Source organism: Macaca mulatta, chromosome 11 (genome assembly GCF_049350105.2).
Source record: "Macaca mulatta isolate MMU2019108-1 chromosome 11, T2T-MMU8v2.0, whole genome shotgun sequence".
In the NCBI taxonomy this organism is placed as follows: Eukaryota; Metazoa; Chordata; class Mammalia; order Primates; family Cercopithecidae; genus Macaca; species Macaca mulatta.
This window is the reverse complement of record NC_133416.1, coordinates 124,176,963-124,199,493: the sequence shown is the minus strand read 5'-3', so window position 1 is coordinate 124,199,493 and position 22,531 is coordinate 124,176,963. Positions and strand designations below refer to the sequence as shown.

Below are 22,531 nucleotides of genomic sequence, written 5' to 3'. Positions count from 1 at the left end.
GTGAGAATTACTTCCAAAAAGGGATCAGGATTGTATCCACAATTAGGTATTAAAAACAGAAATGTGTCAACAATTTCTTTAGCAAACTATAAAAGGAGAGTGCTTTTCTTTCTTCTTTTAAAGGACAACAAAAATGACAGGTTTTAAAAATGTCTTTTAATTCTGAAGGAAAAAAAATGAACAAGAAAAAGACCCAGTTAAACTTCCACAAGCAAATGTTAAAGGGCCCCACCAAAAGGAAAGCTTGTTAATTGTTTTGATTCCTTAAGTTGTATGAAATCTAGCAAGTTTACAAGCCTGGGTTTTCCAGAGGCCTAATGGTCTTTCTTTAATACACCAGAGTTGGAATGGACTTGCTCAGTAAAGCCCCACTGAGTGAGCCTCAGCTGCAAGGACTTGCTAATAAAAGTGTCTCCAGCATTTTGCTTTATAGCACCACTGTGAATTGCAACATTAAAAAAAAAAAAAAAAAAAAAAAGCTGTTGGCTCAAAAATAAGCTTTATTAGCTCTGCCTGGATTAGGGTTACCAGTGAGGCTCACAGAGGGGAAGTCTCATTGTTCCCTTCACAGGTTCACATACCAAGTCTACTGTGGGAGGACACACCACATACAGACGGCTTTCTATGCACTCACTATCTCCATTTCCTCTCTCTCCACTTGCTCCTGAGCCACTAGCTTTCACCCCCAACACACGACCGACTCTGGTCAAGGTCACCAGTGACCTCCAACTTGCAAAACCCAACGGTCATTTCTCAGTCCTCCTCTTGATGAACAGCGGCGCTTAACACTTTCTCCTCCTGGAAAACGTTTATCCCATGGTTCCAGGGAATAACACACCTGAGTTTTCTTCCTGCCTGGCAGGGAACTCCTTCCCGGTCCTCTGTGCTGGCCCTGCTCATGTCCACAGCCTCTAATCCTTGTGGGGTACCAGGGCTCCATCCCTGAACCCCTCCTCTATTTACACTCACTTCCTTAATATTCTCATTTGTCTCCTGGCCTTAAATACCATCAATGTGGCTGACAGCTTCCAAATTTCCATCTTCAGCCCAGAGCTCAACAAAGAGCTCATCCTCAGCCTCACAACCAATGAGGGATCTTCCCCCACACCCACACATGCTCCTTGCATGGTCTGCTGCTTGTCAGTAAACGGTGACCTCATTCCTTCAGTTGCTCAGGACAAACACCGTGGAGTCCTTGTTGACTCTCTTCCTTCTGTCCCCACATCCAGCCCATCTGCAATCCTGACTCTGTCCACTTCTGCTGGTACCATCCTGGCCCAAGCACCACATCCTCTTCTCTAGATTACTTCAGTGGCCTCCTAACTGGTCTCCCTGCTGCTGTCCTTGTCCCCCAACAACCGATTCTCCACACAGCAGCCCAAATGGTCCCTTTTAAAATGTAGGGCAGCTCTCGTCACCCCTCTGCTTAAAGCACTCCAAAGGCTTCCCATCTCATTTACAATAAAACTTCGAGTTCTTTTAACAGATTAAATGCTTCTCTCATCCTGAGCCCTCTCCTCCTCTTACTCCTTTCTGCTCACCACACCCCCGTATCAGTTTCCTATGGCTGTGCTAACAAACTTACAAACTTAGCTGCTTAAAACAACACAGATTTATTCTCTTATAGTTCTGGAGACCAGAAGTGTAAAAGCAAGGTGTGGGCAGGGCTGCATTCCTTCCAGAGGCTTCAGAAAGAAAATTATTTTCTTACCTTTTCCAGCTTCAAGCTACCTACATTCCTTGGCTTGTGGCCCCTTCCTCCACCTTCAAGGCCAGCAACACAGCATCTCCTCTCCTCCCTGACGTCCTGCCTCCCTCTTACAAGGAGACTTGTAATGCACTGGACCCACCTGGATAATCCAAGATAGTCACCCCATCTCTAGATCCTTAACCTAATCATATCTGCAAAGAGCCTTTTATCATGAAGGGTAACATACTCGTGGGATCCAGGCATTAGGATGTGAGCGTATTTGGGAGGGAGCCATTATTCAGCGTACCATAGCCACCCACTTGGACCTTCCTGCTGTTCCTCAAACACAGCAGGTGCACTCTGCCTCAGATGAGCTTCAGCTGCACCTGCCTCAAGTTCTTAGCCCTTGCTATTCCACTCTGCCAGAGATCTGCACAGTGTCCTTCACCCCTCCTTGAAGTCTTTGCTCAAAGCTCACCTTCTCTGCAAAGTCTTCCCTGGCCACTCAAAAGTGCAAGCCCCATATCACCTCTACTGTCTTGTACTTCTCCATAGCACTCACTGCCATCTGATAACTCTATTTAATCATGTCTTTATTGTATACAATGGAAGCTCTCTGAGAAGCAGGTTTTTTATGTTTTATTCTCAGCTGTCTTCACTATATAGAACAGTACCTCACACATACATAGTCAGCTCTATATAAATAACTGAATGAGATAAAAAGTCCAACTTTAAAAAAAAAAATTAGATTGCTTTTATTCTCAAAGGTCACAGACACAGCTCAGCTCCTGGCATGTGCTGCCTTCCGTAGGCTCTTTCTTATTCACATGTATTATTTTTGCTTTATGCTTTTTTTTCTAGTAAACTTTTTAATTGTGGAAAAGTTCAAACACACAAGAGTAAAGTGAACAATATAAAGAACTCCAAAGTACCCATCACTTGGCTCAATGATCATTTGCCATTCTTGTTTCATCTAGCTCCCAATCTGTTTTTTAGAGTGATTTTGCCTTTCCCTAAATTTGTGCTTAAAGAAGGCAGGCACAACAATCACATGAATTAAAAGGAACTCCTGAGGGCACTTGGGTCTCCAGCATACAAGGAACCTTCCACATAACTTCCTGATAGACAAGTCTGGTGGCGAGGGTGAAAGTAAAGAACTAAGGGAACCCTGCCAGCAACTACAGGTCTGCAGAATCACTTCTGCCAGGAAAATCAATTCAGCCTCACTTGCAATGGATTCCTGACTTACACAGACTTCATTAAGATTATAGATCTTTAGCTATAAGCGCCTGGATTTTAGTTTCTCCTACATGGACATAAAATCACATTTTCCTTGAAACTTGAAATACCATCATCTAATATACTGGTCTTTAGTTCTACAATTACTTATTTTTTTTTTTGCTGTCACCTACTTCTTGCTCACCAATATTATAAATTTCAAGTTTTTAACCTCTGTGGCTTCCCTCTTTTTCTTTATTGCTTTGTTTAGGCACATTTCTCTATCTTTTACTTGAAAAGCATGACATCATTACTTACGGGGCTGAATTCCTAAAATCACACATTAGGAAACACAAAGAACTAAAATATACATTAAAAAACTGAAAACAAAATTACAGAGCTGGAGAACAGATCAGTGGTTGCCAGGGGTTAGAGATGGAGCTGGGGGTGAAGGGGTCAGGGAAAGGACTTGAGGCCAGTGTCGCTGTCAAAGGCTGTGAAAGAGTAGCACAGGAGATTCTTGTGATGAATGTTCTACTTGTTGACTGCAGTGGTCACGCAAATGTACATCCATGTAAAGTTCCATAGGTTCACAAATATGTGCATATAAAATAGCGATTTGTGGATTGTGCCAATGTCAGGTCCTGATTTTGCTACTGTTCTGTAGTGGGATATTACTAATGGAGGAGACTGGGGGTAGGGTACACGGGAACTCTCTGTACTATTTTTTGCAACTTCCTATGAATTTATAATAATTTTTAAAGTTTAAAAAATGAATGTTGGTAAATACCTAAAAGCCATCACTCCTCAGAATTATTCATGTTGTAATATAACAGCAGACTTACTTTTCTCCTAAAAACCAACTTGTAATTTTGAAATCAACAACTGTGTCATTGTTATCCACTAAAAAATAGTCTCCTTTAAATGCCAGGAATCTTGTGGGCATGAAAAAAGATGAACATAAAATTATAAATAGCAAGATTGTAAACCTGTTCAATGAACTGTCCAACAAGTAACTTTGCTTACTAAAAGCTACACTGTTTTCAAGATGTTTCGGCAAGAAACACTCCCACAGAGATATTAAGTCCCTTGAGGGACAACTATTGAAAGGAAGGAGCTGGAGACCTCAGCATCAAAAGTACACAAGGATCACAAACTAATGTAGCGGGAGTTCAGTTTTCAAAACAAAGCCCCAAAAGCAGAAAAAGAGGAGGGGATATGGAAAGAAGGCAAAGTCAAAGCAAAATCAGTCTCAGGCATGGTTTGTGGGATAATTAAATCTCAAAGGCCTCCCAGTAACAGAGTTTCTTACTGTTAGTCAGTTACCAATTTGGCATAAAGATCTAAGCAAACAGGTTTTCTCCAAGGGCATACATTTAGTTCATGGTGCCAGTTCCACATAACTGGCTCAATTTCACTAAAATCCCAAGGCACCTAGATTAAAAGAGAGATGGAGAGAGAGAAAAAATGCAAGCCTCTTTAAAATGAAATCATAAAGCAGCAGGACATTCCACAGAAGGACTTCCTCCCTGTTTCAAAATAAAAACACCCCAAGAAACAAATGAAAATGCTACTTATTTTAATTATTTTGTGGTTTTAATTTTAATGATTAATGAAACAAAGCCAATTCTACAAACTACTGGCCTTCTATGGTCATTCTCATGTAAGAGCTCTATAAAAATAATGACTTCACAGATCACAGCCAACTTAGTCACTGTACGCTAACAGGGTTCTGTTTAAGAATATTTTCTATTCTTATACATGTGCTCTAAAAACTGGGTTAACAACAAAAAAAAAAGAGCCAAATCCAACTGGCCATAGAGGGAAGAATTCTGGTGGACAATTGAACTACTGTGTTGCAAATTAAACTGTTCACACCTGCAGAATAATCTCACCAGCATAACCAATCTACCCTGTAATGCAGCCCCATTGTACCAAAAGGGGATCTCTTCTTCTACTAGATTCTATCTTTCTCTGATAAACTCTTTGGATGAGAAAACCAGCAGCAGATGTGAAAGCCACATGGCTCTCTACAAAGCAGGAGAGCAAAAAGCAATGTTAAAAGAAATGATTTCTTAAACAGCAGCTTGCTATCAAGAATGAAGATTTTATCATCTAATGCTGACTTTGTGTAAAGCAGCTAGCTATTAGACCCTGTTCCAAGACTTCGGCTAACAGCATCAGGCTGAAATCCAGGAATTGGCCTCATTTAGCTACACTCTTGTTTTCAACTCTTGGGAGCAGGGCCAATGTGTAAAGTTAGAATATAACAAATCAAATTTCCAAGGGGAAAGAAAACAATATAGGTACTCATGCTTAATGGGACTGATAGGCTCTGAGCACAGTTTACACTTCAGCACGTTTTTTAAGTGAATTTTAGCCTTTAAATAATTTCCATCATTTCCTAAAGACACACACGCTGCATCAAAAAATATTTGCCAATGCCCCCACTTAAGCAATACTGCAACAATCAAGAATATTGAAAATTCTTTCAAATTCATATTCAAGTAGAAAAATGATTAAGCAAAATGCTTAATCATTAAAGAAAGAGTAGAACGGCTGGGCATGGTGGCTCACGCCTGTAATCCCAGCACTTCGGGAGGCCGAGGCAGGTGGATCACAAGGTCAAGAGATGGAGACCATCCTGGCCAACATGCTGAAACCCTGTCTCTGCTAAAAATACAAAAATTAGCCGGGCGTGGTGGCACACCTGTAGTCTCAGCTACTTGGGAGGCTGAGGCAGAAGAATCACTTGAACCTGGGAGGCAGAGGTTGCAGTGAGCCGAGATCGCGCCACTGCACTCCAGCCTGGCGACAGTGAGACTCTATCAAAGAAAAAGAAAGAGTAGAACACCATAAACTGTCTAAATGGTCCTGTATCATGTGTGATTTCACTGAACTGCCATGGAGGTAGCAAGCTCTAGAGTCTAAATTTGGCTACAGTTTTCACCACTCTCAAACCACCTTCATGTGCTGAACTTCATAGTCTTGGTGGTGCTTTGAATTTTATGTAGTTTTCCTACCAGTGAATTTTGCAAACCCTTTCTCCTGAAGCTGTAAACACCTGTGTAAAATGTGTTATAGAATCCAGGGATGAAAATGCTAACCACTAAACAAACTAATTTTCTGGCAGTTATGGAGAATGGATACTCCAGTGTCTCCTAGAGAATACAGTTGTCCATCAAAGGCCAAATGGTTAGCAATCAAACACCCATTTAACTTATGAAAAATCAACAGAAATCTATAAACGTAATACAATGCATTAACAGAATGAAGGAGAAAAACGGTGTGATCATCTCAATTAGGTGCAGAAAAAGCATCTGAGAACATTCAAGATCCTTTCATGATAAAAACTCTTAATAAATGAGGTATAGAAGACATGGACTTTAACACAATAAAGGTCACATGTGACAAAACCAAAGTTAACATCATACTCAGTGAAAAGTTAAAAGCTTTTCTTCAGGAATAAGACAAGGATGCACACTCTCACCACTTCCATTCGACATAGTACTAGAAGTCCCAGTCACAGCGATTAGGCAACAGAAAGAAATAAAAGGCATCCCAGTAAAAAGGAGGAAGTTATTCTGTTCCTGTTTAGACAATCTAAACATAAACATACGAAACCCTAAATACCCCACCAAGAAACTAATAAACAAATTCAGTGATACTGCAGGGTACAAAATCAATATACAAAAATCAATAGAGTTTGTATACACTAACAACAAGCTATCTGTAAAAGAAATCAAGAAAATAATCCCATTCACAATAGCCACACCAAAAATAAATACTTAGGAACAAATTCAACCAAGGAAGCTAAAGACCAATATGCTGAAAACTATAAAACACTAAGGAGAAAAGGGAAGATACAAATAAATAGAAAAATATTCCATGTTCATGGATTGGAAGATGATTATCCAAATGTCCATAGTACTCAAAGTGAGTGAAATGCAATCTCTATCAAAATTCCAAAGACATTTTTCACAGATATAGAAAAAAACAATGATACAATTTGTATACAAACACAAAACATTGCAAATAGCCAAAGCAATCCTGAGCAAAAAGAACAATGCTGGAGGCATCACAATACCTCATTTCAAAATATACTACAAAGCTATAGCAATATAAACAGCATGGCACTGGCATAAAAACAGATACATAGACCAGTAGAACAGAATTGACAGTCCAAAAATAAGTCTGTGCATTTACAGTCAACTGATTTTCAACGAAGGCACTAAGAACACACAATGGGGAAAAAAGTCTCTTCAATAAATGATGTTGTGAAAACTGGATATCCACATACAGAAGAATGAAGTTAGATCCTCATCTCACACTATTATAAAGAAGTTAACTCTCACTTGAAGCCAGGAGTTCAAGACTAGCCTGGGCAACAAAGCAAGACGCTGTCCTTATAAAAAATTTAAAAGTTAGCTGGGCATGTTGGCGTGAGCCCATAGTCCCAGCTACTCTGGAGGTTCAGGTGGGAGAATCATGTGAGCCCAAAAGTTCGAGGCTACAGTGAGCTACAATCGCACCACTGCATGCCAGCCTGGGCAATAGAGTGAGACTCTGTCTCAATAAAAAATAAATAAATAAACTCAAAATGGATTAAAATCTTAAACATAAGAGTTGAAACTGTAAAACTATGAGAAAGGGCCGGGCGCGGTGGCTCACGCCTGTAATCCCAGCACTTTGGGAGGCCGAGGCGGGCGGATCACAAGGTCAGGAGATCGAGACCATGGTGAAACCCCGTCTCTACTAAAAATAGAAAAAAATTAGCCGGGCGCAGTGGCGGGCGCCTGTAGTCCCAAGCTACTCGGGAGGCTGAGGCCGGAGAATGGCGTGAACCCGGGAGGCGGAGCTTGCAGTGAGCCGAGATTGCGCCACTGCACTCCAGCCTGGGCGACAGAGCGAGACTCCGTCTCAAAAAAAAAAAAAAAAAAAACTATGAGAAAGAAACTTAGGGGAAAACTCCATGACACTGGTTATAGGTAATGATTTTTTGGATATGACCCCAAAAGAACAGGCAACAAAAACAGACAAATGGGATTACATCAAACTAAAAAGCTTTTGCACAGCAAAGGAAACAATCAACAGAGTACAGAGACAACCTACAAAATGAGAAAATATATTTCCAAACCATGTATCTGATAAGCAGTTAATATCCAAAATATTACATAAGGAACTCAAATAACTCAACAGAAAGAAGACAAAAAACCCAATTTAAAAATGAACAAAGGACCTGAATAGACATTTCTCAAAAGACGACATACAAATGGCCAATAGGTATATTTAAAAATGCTCAACAGTACTAATCATCAGAGAAATGCAAATTAAAACTACACCTGTCAGAATGGCTATTACCAAAAAGACAAAACAAGTGCTGGCAAAGACATGGAGAGAAGGGAACCCTTGCACACTGTTAGTGGGAATGGAAATTAGCACAGCCATTAAGGAAATAGAGGTTCCTTAGAATATTAAAAATAAAACTACCATATGATTCAGCAATTCTGGTTGCTGGGTATACATCCAAAGAAGTGAAATCAGTATGTCAAAGTGATCTCTGTACTCCCAGACTCACTGCAGCATTATTCACAACAGCCAAGATACAGAATCAACAGATAAATGACAGATAATGTGGTATGTATACACAATGGAATACTGTTCAGCCTTTAAAAAAAAAAAAAGAAGGAAATCATGTCATTTACAACAACATGGTAGGTGAACCTAGAGGGCATTATGTTAAGTGAAATAAGCCAGCCACAGAAAGACAAATATTGCATGATCTCACTTAAACGCAGAATCTAAAAAAGCTAAGCTCATAGAAGTAGAGAGTAGAATGGTGGTTACCAGTGGCTGGCGGGGCAGGATGGGACACTGGAAAGATGTCAAAGGATACAAAATTTCAGTTAGATGGGAGAAATAAGTTCAGAGCTCTACTGTACAGTATAGTGACTTTAGTTAATGATGTATACTTGAAAATCACTAAGAGAATAGATTTTAAGTGTTCTCACCACAGAAAGTAAGTATGTGAGGTAATACATGTTAGTTACCTCAACTGAGCCATTCCACAATGCATAGATACTTCAAAAATCATGTTATACCTGATAAATATATATAACTTTATTTGTCCATTTAAAAAAATAAAACGAAATTTTTAAAAAAGAAAAATCAGGCCAGGCGCAGTGGCTCATGCCTATAATCCCAGCACTTTGGGAGGCTGAGGTGGGTGGATTACTTGGGGTCAGGAGTTTGAGACCAGCCTGGCCAATATGACAAAAATCCTGACTCTAATAAAAATACAAAATTAGCTGCGTGTGGTGGCATGCACCTGTAATCCCAGCGACTTGGGTGGCTGAGGCAAGAGAATAGCTTGAACCCAGGAGGCAGAGGTTGCAGGAAGACAAGATCATGCCACTGCACTCCAGCCTGGGTGACAGAGCAAGACTCTGCCTCAAAAAAAGAAAAGAAAAATCAATCACACACTCTTGGCCAAAAAGACGAGAACGAGAGAACAATTTTAATGGCATAAACCTTTGCCTCTTTCAAAGTGTGGCCAAAGCCACACTGGCATCCCCTGCTTAGAAAGTAGACTCAATGGGGCCGGCAGTGGTTCATGCCTGTAATTCCAGCACTTTGAGAGGCCAAGGCAGCAGATCACCTGAGATCAGGAGTTTGAAATCAGCCTGGCCAGTGAAACCCCATCTCTACTAAAAATACAAAAATCAGCTGGGCATGGCAGCACGTGCCTGTAGTCCCAGCTACTCGGGAGGCTGAGGCAGGAAAACTGCTTAGGCCCGGGAGGCAGAGGTTGCAGGGAGCCAAGATCGTCCCACTGCACTCCAGCCTGGGCGACAGAGCAAAACTCCGTCTCAAAAAAAAAAAAGAAAGTAGACTATCAGGCCCCACCACCAAATCTCCTGAATCTGAATCTGCATTTTATCAAGATTCCCCCATGATTCCTAAACACAATGCAGTTTGGCCTAAACGATATCTCCCACCATTCCACTCCACAGGCATATGCCCCAGAGTAAGCGTGAGACGGGTGACACTGATTTGCAACTCCCTTGGTGGGTCTCAGTTCTCACCCGCCTTGCACCTCACTGAGTGAGTTACTAACGTTTAAAGGGTACTTTGGACTATACACCTAAGACATGACTTCACCTAAAACATGTTCTGTCCCCAAGCTGACCCCTCAGCTACCAACCTAACAACTGGCTCAATTTAACCAAGGGCTCACATCTTTGCATTAAAAACTGTGGGTATATTAATAGCACAGACAAGCTCAATAAAGGCTGAGCACCAAGTTGTCGGCCACCAGCACACTGCCACAGGTCAGCCATAACTCAGACTCAGGGAGAAAAGAGCTCTTGGGCCACAGAAAGACACACACCGAGTGGTGATGTGGAACATAGTCCTTTAAGGTCAAGGTGGCTTTCCTTCAAGTAAACTTGCCATCCAAGTCATTAATTCTGCAAAGTTTATAATTCTGTGAGTAAATTTCTATTACCTAGGAGAGTCCTATACTTTAATCACACATTTAGGAAAATCTTGAACATCTGTTGGCGACAGCTTACCTGTGCACATCTTCCTAGTTCTTTCCTGTCCAGATACTGAAATATATTGATTGCCAATTCATAAGGCAGTTGGATATCAAAGAAAGGCACATCATTCATTTCATTCTGAGGGAAAAAAAAAGGAAGTAAGTTTACAATTCTTAGATATGGTAATAACTCAAATTTACAGGCCCTTTAAATGACCAGAGATATTCTTAGGTGGTAATAAGATAGATGAGGCTGTTTCCCAGGAGGGAGGCATCCGTACTGTTTCACGAGGCAGTCATGGAACTATTTCAGAACCTGCCAGCCATCCTCCATTCTCTGAGCCCTCTACGCCTCCACTCCTCATATTCACTTAGGAAACCCATGTGACCATTTCCCATGGTGCTTCACAAAGCAGCAGGGGTGCTATCTTCCAGCCTGGTGTATGGCACAGGAATCAGTGCCAAGGTCTGTGGAAAGCCTCCTGACCTCTAAGGAAAGGTGAGCAGCAGGCGGCCAAGAAAGTGAGCCTTGAAATCAGGGAGGCCACCCCTCCTCCCAGGACAACCACCACTCCTCCCAACTAGGAAGGGAGTGAGCACACACAGCTAGAGAAAAGCTGCTTTAGGTCACTAAGGGGTTTTCACTGGGAAACGAATAGGGCTATAAACACAAGCAAAAAGTAAACAAGCAGACACTGCTCTTGATGGAGGTGAACGCCACCTCTCCTTGGCCACTGGAGAAGTGCAAGGTTTCCTAATGCTCTCAGGGGCTTACACTGGTTAACCTGAGCAGGCCAGTGCAAACAAAGCAGTTCTTCTTCGGTGTCATTTATTAATGCAAAGAAATCAGAGCTCGACTGCCTTTGGATAAGCAATTAGAGATGAGGTAACGGGCTTTATTTGAGAGATAAGGCTGTCATGACGATCCTGGTAGCACAAAGCAATATGAGTGTAAAACAGGAAAAAAGCCAAGCGTACGTATGTACCCCTCTGCCTGTTCCCAATCCACCTGCCAAAGCTCACTTTGGTATGGGCTTCTGCAAAGCTAGGAAAAGCTGCACTCTGTGTCCCAATAGCATTCGCTTAATAAAATCCATTTCTAATAAGCTTTGGCTGACATCAGTGACTTACTGCTTACAAGCGAATTGTTAATTCACTAGTCAAATGCAGAGGTCTTACATATTGCAAGGCTGCTGTCTCAAAGCAAACAAACAAAAAATCACCTCAGTGTTTTTTAAGGGAGTCTAAGCACTGATTTAGACCCTACCAAGACTTAGGGTAAAGATTTTTCTGGAATGAAGTTTCTGTTCATCTAGGAATCTCGGGGCTAAAAGACAGCCCAGAGCATAAAGAGGAAATGCAGTATTTAACTGCAAAAATAGCGCAAAGGATGAAGGCCAAAAGGGATCTCTGGAGGAAAAAAAGAGTAAGAGTTGACAGCTCTCTGTGGGCAAAGAGAAGGAACAGAATGTTAAATCAAGAGAGGAATTTTGGCCATACAGAAAAAAAAAAAAAAGGGAAAACAAATCTGCAAGTGTAATTAGAAGGCTCAGGGGTGCTTGCCTAAAAAAATAATGGAAAGTCATTGGTTTAATGTCAGGCTCCGTCCCCTCCCACAACTAACTGGCTTTACTCATCAAGAAAAGGAGGCATCACTTTCTCTCTCGGCCCAGATACAACTTGAGACTCCTCAAATCAACACTGGAGGGAGTCACCGCTTGCCAAGGAAAGCTACACTCGAGATGAAACTTTCATTTGTAATCATGGTCTTCCTCCTGCTTTCTTTTTTGGATTATTTTGACCTTGTGGAGAGGCCTTCTTTACCTACTTGGTAAAGAAACAAGAGAAAAATGTTCCTTATCCTCCTACAACCCGAACAAAGGCAAGGAAAAGCCTACGTTCACTGAAACTGAAGTCTCATTTAGCCTTTCACTGTTAGAGACTTGCCGGGCATCGCTTTCTTCAACTGGTCCCATTTAAGACTCACTAGGAACTGGTTTCTGGACTTGACACTACTCTGACGAGACAAAGGACACCCTTATCTTTGTTTTTAGCTATTCTGGTACAGAAAAGTCACACCTCTGGTAACAGGAGCCTTCCATCTTTTGCCTACTCCGTTGGCCTAGCCTCCATCCTCATCACGGAAGATAATGCCTGTATCTTGGCATCACCCTAGCCCTGCCACCAGCATCCTTGATCCCAACCAGCATAATCTCTGGAATGCAACCCAGCATGGAGGTTCAGAGCAGAGATTCAAACTGATACATGTGTTCGCTCACCTTACCAACAAGCAACCAGGTTAAGTGCATCTGTGCTTTCTCATCTGTAAAACAGGTAAAAGCACTCTATGAAACAGGTATGCTATTAAGAATAAAAATGAGACCCCATGCTGGTCTCACTGTTAATGCATGCATTATGATGGTTCTTGATCATTTACAAGTTCCGAAGGGCAACCACTGTTTCAAAGCATTGAACTGTAATTTTGTAAATGACGTTACACAGCCAAACTTTAAAAAATCACCGTGCTGTCAGAATTATTATCTAAACTCCAAAAGAGATAAAAGTCCCAGACTTTCATGTAGATGACCTTCCGTGTGGCTAACCACTGGAAAATGGTAGGGAAAAAAAAGAAACCAATACAGTAAAGGAAGGTCCACATCTCAAGAAATATGTAGACCCCCCCCAAGGTGAGGAGACCAAATGCTCAAGTTTCATGCTGCACACTTAAAGACTAATTCTGGCATGACATTCTATTAATGGTCCCTATCATCCATACTGCAGTGGGTCACTCAGATCCCGCTTCGGTCCCACTCATTCCCCTAGATGAAAATGTTGCCTGCTGTTGACTGACAGCTGAGTCCCTTCACAGGCACTGGTCAAACAAGCTGCCTCACCCAAGTTGCATCCCCTCCCATCTCCGCTAAGGCAGCCTGTATCCAATGACTAGTCCATGGCTGGGTACAAAGGCCTGGCCCCCTTGCTCAGTTCAGGATCTCTCCGAAAGGAAAATCCACTAAAGCACCTACATGCAAATCTCCATTTCAGAATCTATTTTTTGAAAAGTTCAATCTTTTTTTTTTTTTTTTTTACCAAAGCGATAGACACGACCCATGATAGTCCTGTGTTCAACATATTCCCAAGGGTTCTTACGCACACCTCCAGAGACATTAATCTAGGTAAGCTACTTCCTCTCCCCTCCTTGAGGAGGATACCAGAATGCAGATAAATGAGTGACATCACTCCACCAGCCAACCAACAAACCAGAGTAAATTCAAGGTTTAGTAACTGATTCATCAACTTCAGTTTGTTATTATTGGAAATATCATTTGGGAAACACCTTACAAGAGACAGAGTTGTGAGCATATCTGGCCCTGTGGTTGAAAACACACCTCTTTTATAAGTGTGCATGATGTGACAAGGATGTGAAGCCACATCCTGGACAACAAAAGCTGTGGTCTAGTAACCACGTAAATCCTACTACTGTCGCGGCGGCAGAATGTCTTAGGCACTCTGATTGGTTACTTCCCACAGTTCATAAATGTAGGTCAAAAACACTACTTGCTACTAGTGTGCAGAGAAATACCTTGTTATCTGAAAGACACTATCAGCCAGAGGTTGGTTAACGGATAAAAAGTGCAGCTAGACAGGAAGTTCTGGTTCTCTGTAGCACTACAGGTTGACTATAATTCACAACAATTTATTGTATATTTTCAAATAGCTAGAAGAGCAGATTTTGAATGTTTACAATGCAAATAATAAATGTTTTAGGTGATGGATATGTTAATTACCCTGATTTGGTCAATATACATTGTATACATGTATCACACTGTGCCCCATAAATATGTACAATTATAATGTGTCAATTAAAAATTAAAAAAATAAAAGATGCTATCAGTCTTCCACCTAGACTACTGCAAAGCACATAGCCATCCAAAAAGTTATGGGCCATATTAACCCAACTCTACACTGAATTAAAAACATGAAAATGGACAACTTGGCATTTCAGAAACAAAGAAAAAGGAAGGAAAAGGAATTAAAGACATTGGAAATATTAAAATAGGGAAATCTGGTCAAACTATACAAGTATCAACATGGCTACAATATCTGGAGAAAATAATTTTGCAGTAGTTGAATAGCTCCCAGCAATTCCTGAGAATGGCCAAATTTATTCTATAGGAGACCAATAAATTCAAAATATTAGTATTCCTTCAATGTTCAGGAAAAGAATCTGTTTGATAACATACAACCTTGTTTTTTAATTCTTTGACAATGTCCCAGATATCGACTCTCTACCACTATTGGGGACTTTTGTCCTGTATTACACATCAAAATCACCTGTGGAACTAAAAAAAAAAAAAATGCCAAGGGCCCTACCCAGACCTACTGCCCCGAATTTCCAGATTTAGGGCTCAAGCACCTCTTTTTCTTTTGAGATGGAGTCTTGCTCTGTCGCCCAGTCTGGAGTGCAGTGGCATGATCCTGGCTCAATGAAACCTCTGCCTCCCAGGTTCAAGTGATTCTCATGCCTCAGCCTCCCAAGTAGCTGAGATTACAGGCACACATCATCACACCTAGCTAATTTTTGTATTTTTTAGTAGAAACAGGGTTTTGTCATGTTGGCCAGGCTGGTCTCGAACTCTCAGCCTCCACCTGCCTTGGCATCCCAGAGTGCTGGGATTATAGGCGTGAATCACCATACCCGGCTTAAGCATCTCTTTCTCAGGTGATCGTCATGCACACTAAAAGTTGAGAACACAACCCCACATCATAGGCAGATATAAAAATCTATCCATCCCCTCTCTCCTAGTCAAGGAACACACACACACACACACACACTCACACACACACAAATGGGTCATATTACTTGGTTAATTTAAAGTCAGTGAATACTAGATTTTCCCAAAGTCTACTGGACTTACTCCAAAAACACTGAGAGAAATTGCAAAGAGATCCATCCCCAGGGAGGCTGATTTGTATTCCTATGTGCTAATGTAAGACTAATTCTGTAAATGGATTGGTTTTGTGCCTTACTGTTAGAAATTTAATCTGTCTTCTCTTGTTTAATAGAAGAAGGGATAATTACTAAAAGCCAAAGCAGTAAAAAGTGAAGAAACTGACTTAAGGTTTTTGTTCTCAATGTACATCTCCAGGGCAAAAAGAACATGAAAGATCTCTCTGGGTGGTGGTTTAAGAAACTGAGAAAAGCACCTTGAGTTCAAAGAAGAGATTTGTAATAACATTTTTACTAAATCTATGACTGAAAGGAGACTGTTTTCTACAGGCGTTTATCTCAACTTTCCACATACTGCAAAAGCTGAGCGGAGTAGACCCACACAATCTCAATCAGAAGAAATAGATGAGTTTCAGTTTCACCTGTGTCTTCTTTGAGACGGAAAAAGCTGGTTGGCTGGTGGGGGCGGGGGGGAGGGGAAGGTCTGAAAGGCAGTCAAGATAAACAAGCATCCATTTATAATCCACAATTTGTCTCAAAATATATATTCTTATATACAAAAAGAAAAAAAGTCAGAAATAGACCAGGCACAGTGGCTCACATCTGCAATCCCAATACTGGGCGACTGAGATGGACAGCTCATTAGGGGCCAGGAGTTCAAGACCAGCCCAGGTAACATAGTGAGACATCGTCTCTAGAAAAAATAAATAAATTAGCCAGGTGTGGTGGCGTGCACCTGTAGTCCCAGCTACTTAGGAGGCTGAGGTGGGAGGATGGCTTGAGTTTGGGAGGTCAAGGCTACCGAGCCATGATCACACCACTGCACTCCAGCCTAGGCAAAAGAGAGAAATCCTGTCTCCAAAAAAAAAAAAAAAAAAGAATGTCAGAAATACACCAAAATGTTAACAATGGTAGCCTCTAAGCAATGATATCAGTAAAGATTTTTATTTTGTTCTATTCTTCTTAATTTCCTAAATATTTCTACAGTGAGCACATGATATTTTCACAGATGCAGAAAAGCAACACATTTTTTTTTTTTTTTTTTTTTGAGATGGAGTCTCGCTCTGTCGCCCAGGCTGGAGTGCAGTGGCCGGATCTCAACTCACTGCAAGCTCCGCCTCCCGGGTTTATGCCATTCTCCTGCCTCAGCCTCCCGAGTAGCTGGGACTACAGGCACCCGCCACCTCGCCCCGCTAGTTTTTTGTTTTGTCTTTTTTTTGTATTTTTCAGTAGAGACGGGGTTTCACCGTGTTAGCCAGGATGGTCTCGATCTCCTGACCTCGTGATCCACCCATCTCAGCCTCCCAAAGTGTTGGGATTACAGGCTTGAACCGCCGCGCCCGGCCCACATTTTTCAAGTAAGGTAACTTATGTTCAAAATACTATCTAAATTCAGGGCCACACCAGGTGCTAGGGTGAGCGAGGTGCTGTCAGCAAGTATATAAGAAATAGTCTACACTCAAAGAGCTAAAATCTTTTATAGAGGTAAGTCATTGTCATGTAAAATGAAATACAGGAGACTACAACAGGCAATATAGATCGTCCCCTAAGGCACTCCAAAGTTCATTAGTAAGCCAACTCTATAGAAGTTGGAAATCATTTCTCCAAACTATGCTATAAAGAGCGGCTAAGCTCCCAAGCAGTCCACAAAAAAACAATTTATCTCTTAACATTTAACCTAATCCCCGTGCCTAGCTATGAGGAAGAGCAAAAGGGATTCAATAAATAGTTGTTGATCGTATGTGCGGGTGATATAAGTGAACTATAATACTACAGAATCTAACTAGCTCAATGCCTTGCACACAGTAGATGCACAATAAATGTCCACGGAATTTGATTTATCCTTTTTTTACGAGAATAGGCTTTCCAGCTTCAAGACACATTCTCACTCCCCTGGGGACTCTAGCAAGGGAAGAAGGTAGAAGACGCTAACCTAAAGAAGGGCAAGTGCTGGGGGAAATCCCAGGAGGCTGGCTGTGGTGGTGAAGGAGGGTGGTGTGAAGCAAAATGGGCTGGGCCTCTGCTTTGAGCCCCCTTTTAATCCAAACGGGGATCTGAGCTTTAGGACATGACGAGGAGAGAAGACAGGAAGAGGAGAAGTTTCAGGTCCCAGAGGGGTACCACAGTGGGTGTGGTTTTGTGAAGAGTAAAGATGTTCACATACAGGGGGCTCAAACACTGCAGGCACATTCCCACCATCAGGACTGGCTATAGAATTTGTGGGGCCCGTTGGTCAAAAATGATTAAGATCATTGAAAATGATCAAGGCAACAGAGCATTCAACTAAGTGTGGGTCCCAGCCACCACAGAACCTTTGCACTTGCCCGTCTTGGCCTAGAATCCCCTCCCCCAGATCTCTGTATGTTCAGTCCTCACCTCCTGTAGGTTCTCCATGAAACGTGACCTTCCCAGAAAGACCCTGTTGGACGGCACTATTTAAAATTATAGCCCCTCTCCTGGCAGATACACTCTATCCGTCTGCTTATTTTTTCTCCAGAACTTTTATTACTGACAATTATTTGTCCATTGTCTAACTCCCTCTTCCCCAGCATGTAAGTTATACAAGGGCACAGGTTTTTTTCCTTCTTGTTCGATGCTATATTTTCAGTGCCTGGAACAGTGGCTGGTCCTAAGAAGACACTTAATAAATATTTATGGGATTAATGAATGAAACCCAAGCTGCTTCAAGCAGCAGACCCTTCCAACAAAGACCAGATGTAAGTCACAAGTTGTTCTAGTATACACAGGCATCATTTCAAAAGGTTCGTAAGTAGAGGCCTGCTAATTCGTGAATAACATGAAAAAATGAACGGCACTGAGGATAAAAACTTTTTAGTTGGGGGAAAGGGAGAAATCTGGATTGGAGAAATCAGGGAAGAATTAACACAGGAGACAGAACTCAAGCTGAGCTTTAAAACGTAGGCAAAGAACAGGAAAGAGGAAAGGAAGTTATTCCTGGTAAGTCAATTCATGAGTACACATTTGGTTTGGTTTGCTGTCTCACGGAATGTTAGCCAGAAGAAAAGTGTTCACATTAGGGAGCTTCCTTATTTGTGTTTAACTTAAAAACAGAAGAAGGTTAAGCCATTAAATCTATCTTGTTGGCAACATAGATGCAGGATCTGACAGGTTAAATATTGACATAGTGAGTGCTAAATATTGGCCAGCAGTATTAAAACTTTCAGCAGACTTAAAACTCCATATCTTAACCTAGAAGAATGCTTTGAATGTTCAAGGGTTCTAACAACAATAGAGCCTTTATAAAGTTGCTGTCAGAAGCAGTGATTTTGCCCACATTATTTCAACTCAACAAATGTAGATAGGGCCCCTACTGTACTAGTACGGCAGGTGGAGGTAGAATAGTAAGGCAACAGATCCTGCCCTCCAGGGATTCACAAGAGGCGGAAGTTAAGGGCTCATCGGTGATAAGTTTCAGCAAAGAGGAAGTAAAATAGCATAGCAAACTCTGAGTACTGATGAAAATGGCACCAGCTTACATTTATTGGACCCTTACGGTACTCCAGGTTTGGTGCTAAGTTCCATGCCTATTTCATGACCTCTTCACAAGATAGGTACTAAAGGGCACCTTTAAAATTAGAGGTGCCCCAAAGGTTGTAGCTCCTCATAGAGAACCTAGTAGTACCTAATGTGGTGATTCTGAAGGGATCAGAAGAGACCAGGGACGTGAATTCCAGGAAGACAGGGAAGGCCTTTTCCAACAACATGAAACATTCGGATGTGCCCTCCAGATCCTCCAGCATGCAGGTCCCGTCTATTTTTAGAATACAACAAACCCTTGAATAACACGGGTTTGAACTGCTTGGGTCCACTTGTATGCAGGTGTTTTCCATAAACGTTGCATCGAATGTGCCTGCCTCTCCTTGCACCTCTGCCACCGAGACAGCAAGACCAATTCCTCCATCGCAGCAGCAGCAGCAGCAGCAGCCGCCGCCTACCCAGCGTGAAGGCAATGAGAATGATGGCCTTTGTGATGAGCCACTTCCACTTAATGAATACATACATTTTCTCTTATAATTTTATTAATGACACTTTCTCCTCAAGCTTACTTTATTGTAAGGCTACAGTATGTAACACACATAAAATACAAAATATGCGTTATCTGACTGTTACCTCTAAGGCTTCTGGTCAACAGTAGTTAAGTTCTGGGAGAGTCAAAAGTTACATGCAGATTTTTTACTGCAAGGAGGTCAGTTTCCCTAACCCCCCTGTTGTTCAAAGGTCAACTGTACTTGATTTACTTCTTTACTATTTTTGGCATCAATGCCTATACCTCTAAGGTGTTACAAATGGAAAGCCTTGAGAATCAGGACCTTAAAGCAAAGGAGGCTATACAGTAGAGTATAATGTCTGAAACTTGCCTGATCATGCCAGTCATCCGATTTCAGGACCCCTTCCCTGGTGAGGGAATTAGCAGGTCTGGGGAGGGTCCAGAACTTTATTATAACAAAGCCTGAAGGGATTCTTACGCAAACTCAAGTGCACGTGGTGAAACTTGGAATTGAAAAGACCTGGATCCAAATTCAATCCCCAGAATCTATCAGCTGGGGTAACGCTGGGCAAGTTACAGAGAATCTCTGAGTTTCTTCATTTGTAAAAGAAGAGTTAAAATCTACCTCACAGGATTGTTACATTCGAATTAGGGCAGAGCACAGGACTAAACACTTGGTAAAAACTCAAATAGGAGCTATTAATGCTATTTGAGTAAACTACACATTACATGAAATAAGCCGTTATTTCTTGAAAGTTTGCCACTTAAAGAATTATTCTCCCCAGCACTTTGGGAGGCCGAGACGGGCGGATCACGAGGTCAGGAGATCGAGACCATCCTGGCTGACACGGTGAAACCCCGTCTCTACTAAAAAATACAAAAAAAATCTAGCCGGGCGAGGTGGCGGGCGCCTGTAGTCCCAGCTACTCGGGAGGCTGAGGCAGGAGAATGGCGTGAACCCGGGAGGCGGAGCTTGCAGTGAGCCAAGATCACGCCACTGCACTCCAGCCTGGGCGGCAGAGCGAGACTCTGTCTCAAAAACAAAAAAAAAAAAAAAAAAAAAAAAAAAGAATTATTCTCGGCCGGGCGCGGTGGCTCATGCCTGTAATCCCAGCACTTTGGGAAGCCGAGGCAGGCGGATCACGAGGTCAAGTGATCGAGACCATCCTGGCTAACACAGTGAAACCCCGTCTCTACTAAAAATACAAAAAGAAATTAGCCGGGAGTGGTGGCGGGCGCCTGTAGTCCCAGCTACTGGGGAGGCTGAGGCAGGAGAATGGGGTGAACCTGGGAGACGGAGCTTGCAGTAAGCCGATATCGCGCCACTGCACTCCAGCCTGGGCGACAGAGCAAGACTCAGTCTCAAAAAAAAAAAAAAAAAAATTATTATTATTCTCAATTGGGAGGATCACTTGAGCTCAGGAGTTTGAGACCGGACTGGGCAATACAGGGAGACCTTGTCTCTACCAAAAAAATTTTAAAAATTAGCTGAGTGTGGTGGTGCATGCGTGTACTTCCAGCTACGCGGGATGCTGAGGGAAGAGGATGGCTTGAGCCAGGCAATTTGAGGCTGCAGTGGGCCAGGAGTGCAACACTACACTGTAGCCTGGGCAACAGGGCAAGACCCTGTCTCAAAAAAAAAAAAAAACAGAAAAAAAAAAAGTGGGTTCCCAACTGGAAAGCTGTAGAAACTTCCTTTGGGCCTAATTTAAATCAAACCATTAGAACCTGGTGCCTTGTCCGCTTAACCTGTGAGCCACGGATGCATTTCAGCTGTTCTTGATTTTCCCAACTTTTTGAAGGTGGTTATTTTTAACGGACAGAGGGTCCCCAGCTTCCTCCATATTCTCCAAGGGATCCATGCCCCACAAAAAGATAAACTCTATCCTAATTAAAGTGCCCAAGAGATTCTTCCTCCTCTTCCTCTTTTCTGAGTTAATTTTTTTGCACGGTTGCAAAAATTAAATAGTGCAAACAGTATACAAAGAAAAGGCAAAATTCCTTCCTATCCATTACCTGGGTCCTCCTTTTCAAAGGCAACCTTTGTTCAAAGTTTAGGTAGCTTTCAAGAGCAGGTTTCTCAACCCCACACTTACTGACATTTTGGCCTGGATAATTTTTTGTGCGTGCTGTCCTGTTCATTGTAGGATGTTCACGAGCATCTCTGGCCTCTAACCACTAGATGCTCAGTAACATGCACACAAACACACCCCGATGAGGCACCCAAAAATGTCTGCAGACACTGACACACCTGGGGGAACAAAATCGCCCTGGTTGAGAAGCGCTGCTTCCAGAAAGACCCTATGCACGCACAAACATCGGTGTTTGTGCGTCTACTCATTTTCTCGGGCAACTGATGGCACAGAGTTACTCTCCAAATCACTGCAGGGGTTTGTCCTGGGGGCGGGGGCCGGCGCAGGCATCGGGGGGCGGGGTGGGGGAGGCGACGGCCACTCACCAGGTCGCGGATGAGCTGGTCCACCAGCTGCTCCCCGCCCCCGGCACCCTCGCGGGCCAGAGGAGAACGGGAGCGGCTCGCCACGTCCTGCCCCTCGGTCCGAGTCGCCCGCGCTGCCGGGGGCCTCCCCGCGCCCTCCAGGAGACCCTGGGCCAGCGCCGGGTCCCCCGAGGCCTGTTCGCCGCGCCCGGGGACCACCTCCGGCCGCCGAGCCCACCTCTCGGCAGCCTCGGGCCGTCGCCGCTTCCTCGGCGCCTGGGCCTGCGCCAGCTCCTCCTGCCAGCGCCGACGGAACTCATCCAGGCTGCAGTCGTCCATATTCACTGCTCCCGGCGCTCCACGTTCTCCTCGGTTCCACCGGGTGCCACGGGACAGTCCCTTCCACGGAAGTGTCCGCCGCGGCCGGAAGCCGCTGTTGCCGCAGCTCTAGGGTTCCGGGTGGGCGGCCACGCCCCCGCCACGCCCTCCGCGCTGCCCCTGTGCGCAAGTGGTGGTCTGGCTTGTGGTGCCCAGGCGGAGGTCTACGCAGCTGCTCTTCAGCCGGTCAGCTCTCCTGCCTATCACTTTTGCTAAGCTCTGACTTTGCGCCGAGCATTGTTCCTTCATTCAACAAACATGCATTGAGCGACTACTATATGCCAGGCACCGAGAATTCAGCATTTAAA

General features: G+C 43.0%; 1 protein-coding gene and 1 long non-coding RNA gene across 10 annotated transcripts in view; one reads left to right on the top strand and one right to left on the bottom strand.

Annotated features, from left to right (window-relative positions):
- Positions 1-22,257, bottom strand: part of FBXW8 (F-box and WD repeat domain containing 8) — a 115,642-nt gene extending 93,385 nt beyond the window's left edge. For 5 of the 9 annotated variants that reach the window (XR_013401515.1, XR_013401516.1, XR_013401518.1 and 2 more), the window contains exons 1-2: positions 21,867-22,257; positions 10,483-10,587 (exon numbers count right to left, since the gene is read on the bottom strand). Coding sequence is in view for 5 of the 9 variants with exons in the window: in XM_077955343.1 (XP_077811469.1) it covers positions 10,483-10,587; positions 21,867-22,184 (423 nt within the window). In the remaining 4 variants the exon portion in view is untranslated. The remainder of the gene's footprint in view (positions 1-10,482; positions 10,588-21,866) is intronic. The other 4 variants (XR_013401517.1, XM_077955344.1, XM_077955345.1 and 1 more) reach the window with 3 other exon arrangements.
- Positions 16,427-19,556, top strand: LOC144333134 (uncharacterized). Its single transcript, XR_013401529.1, has 2 exons — positions 16,427-16,556; positions 17,040-19,556. It is a non-coding gene; the product is annotated as an uncharacterized LOC144333134 (long non-coding RNA).
- Positions 22,258-22,531: the final 274 nt, after the last annotated feature.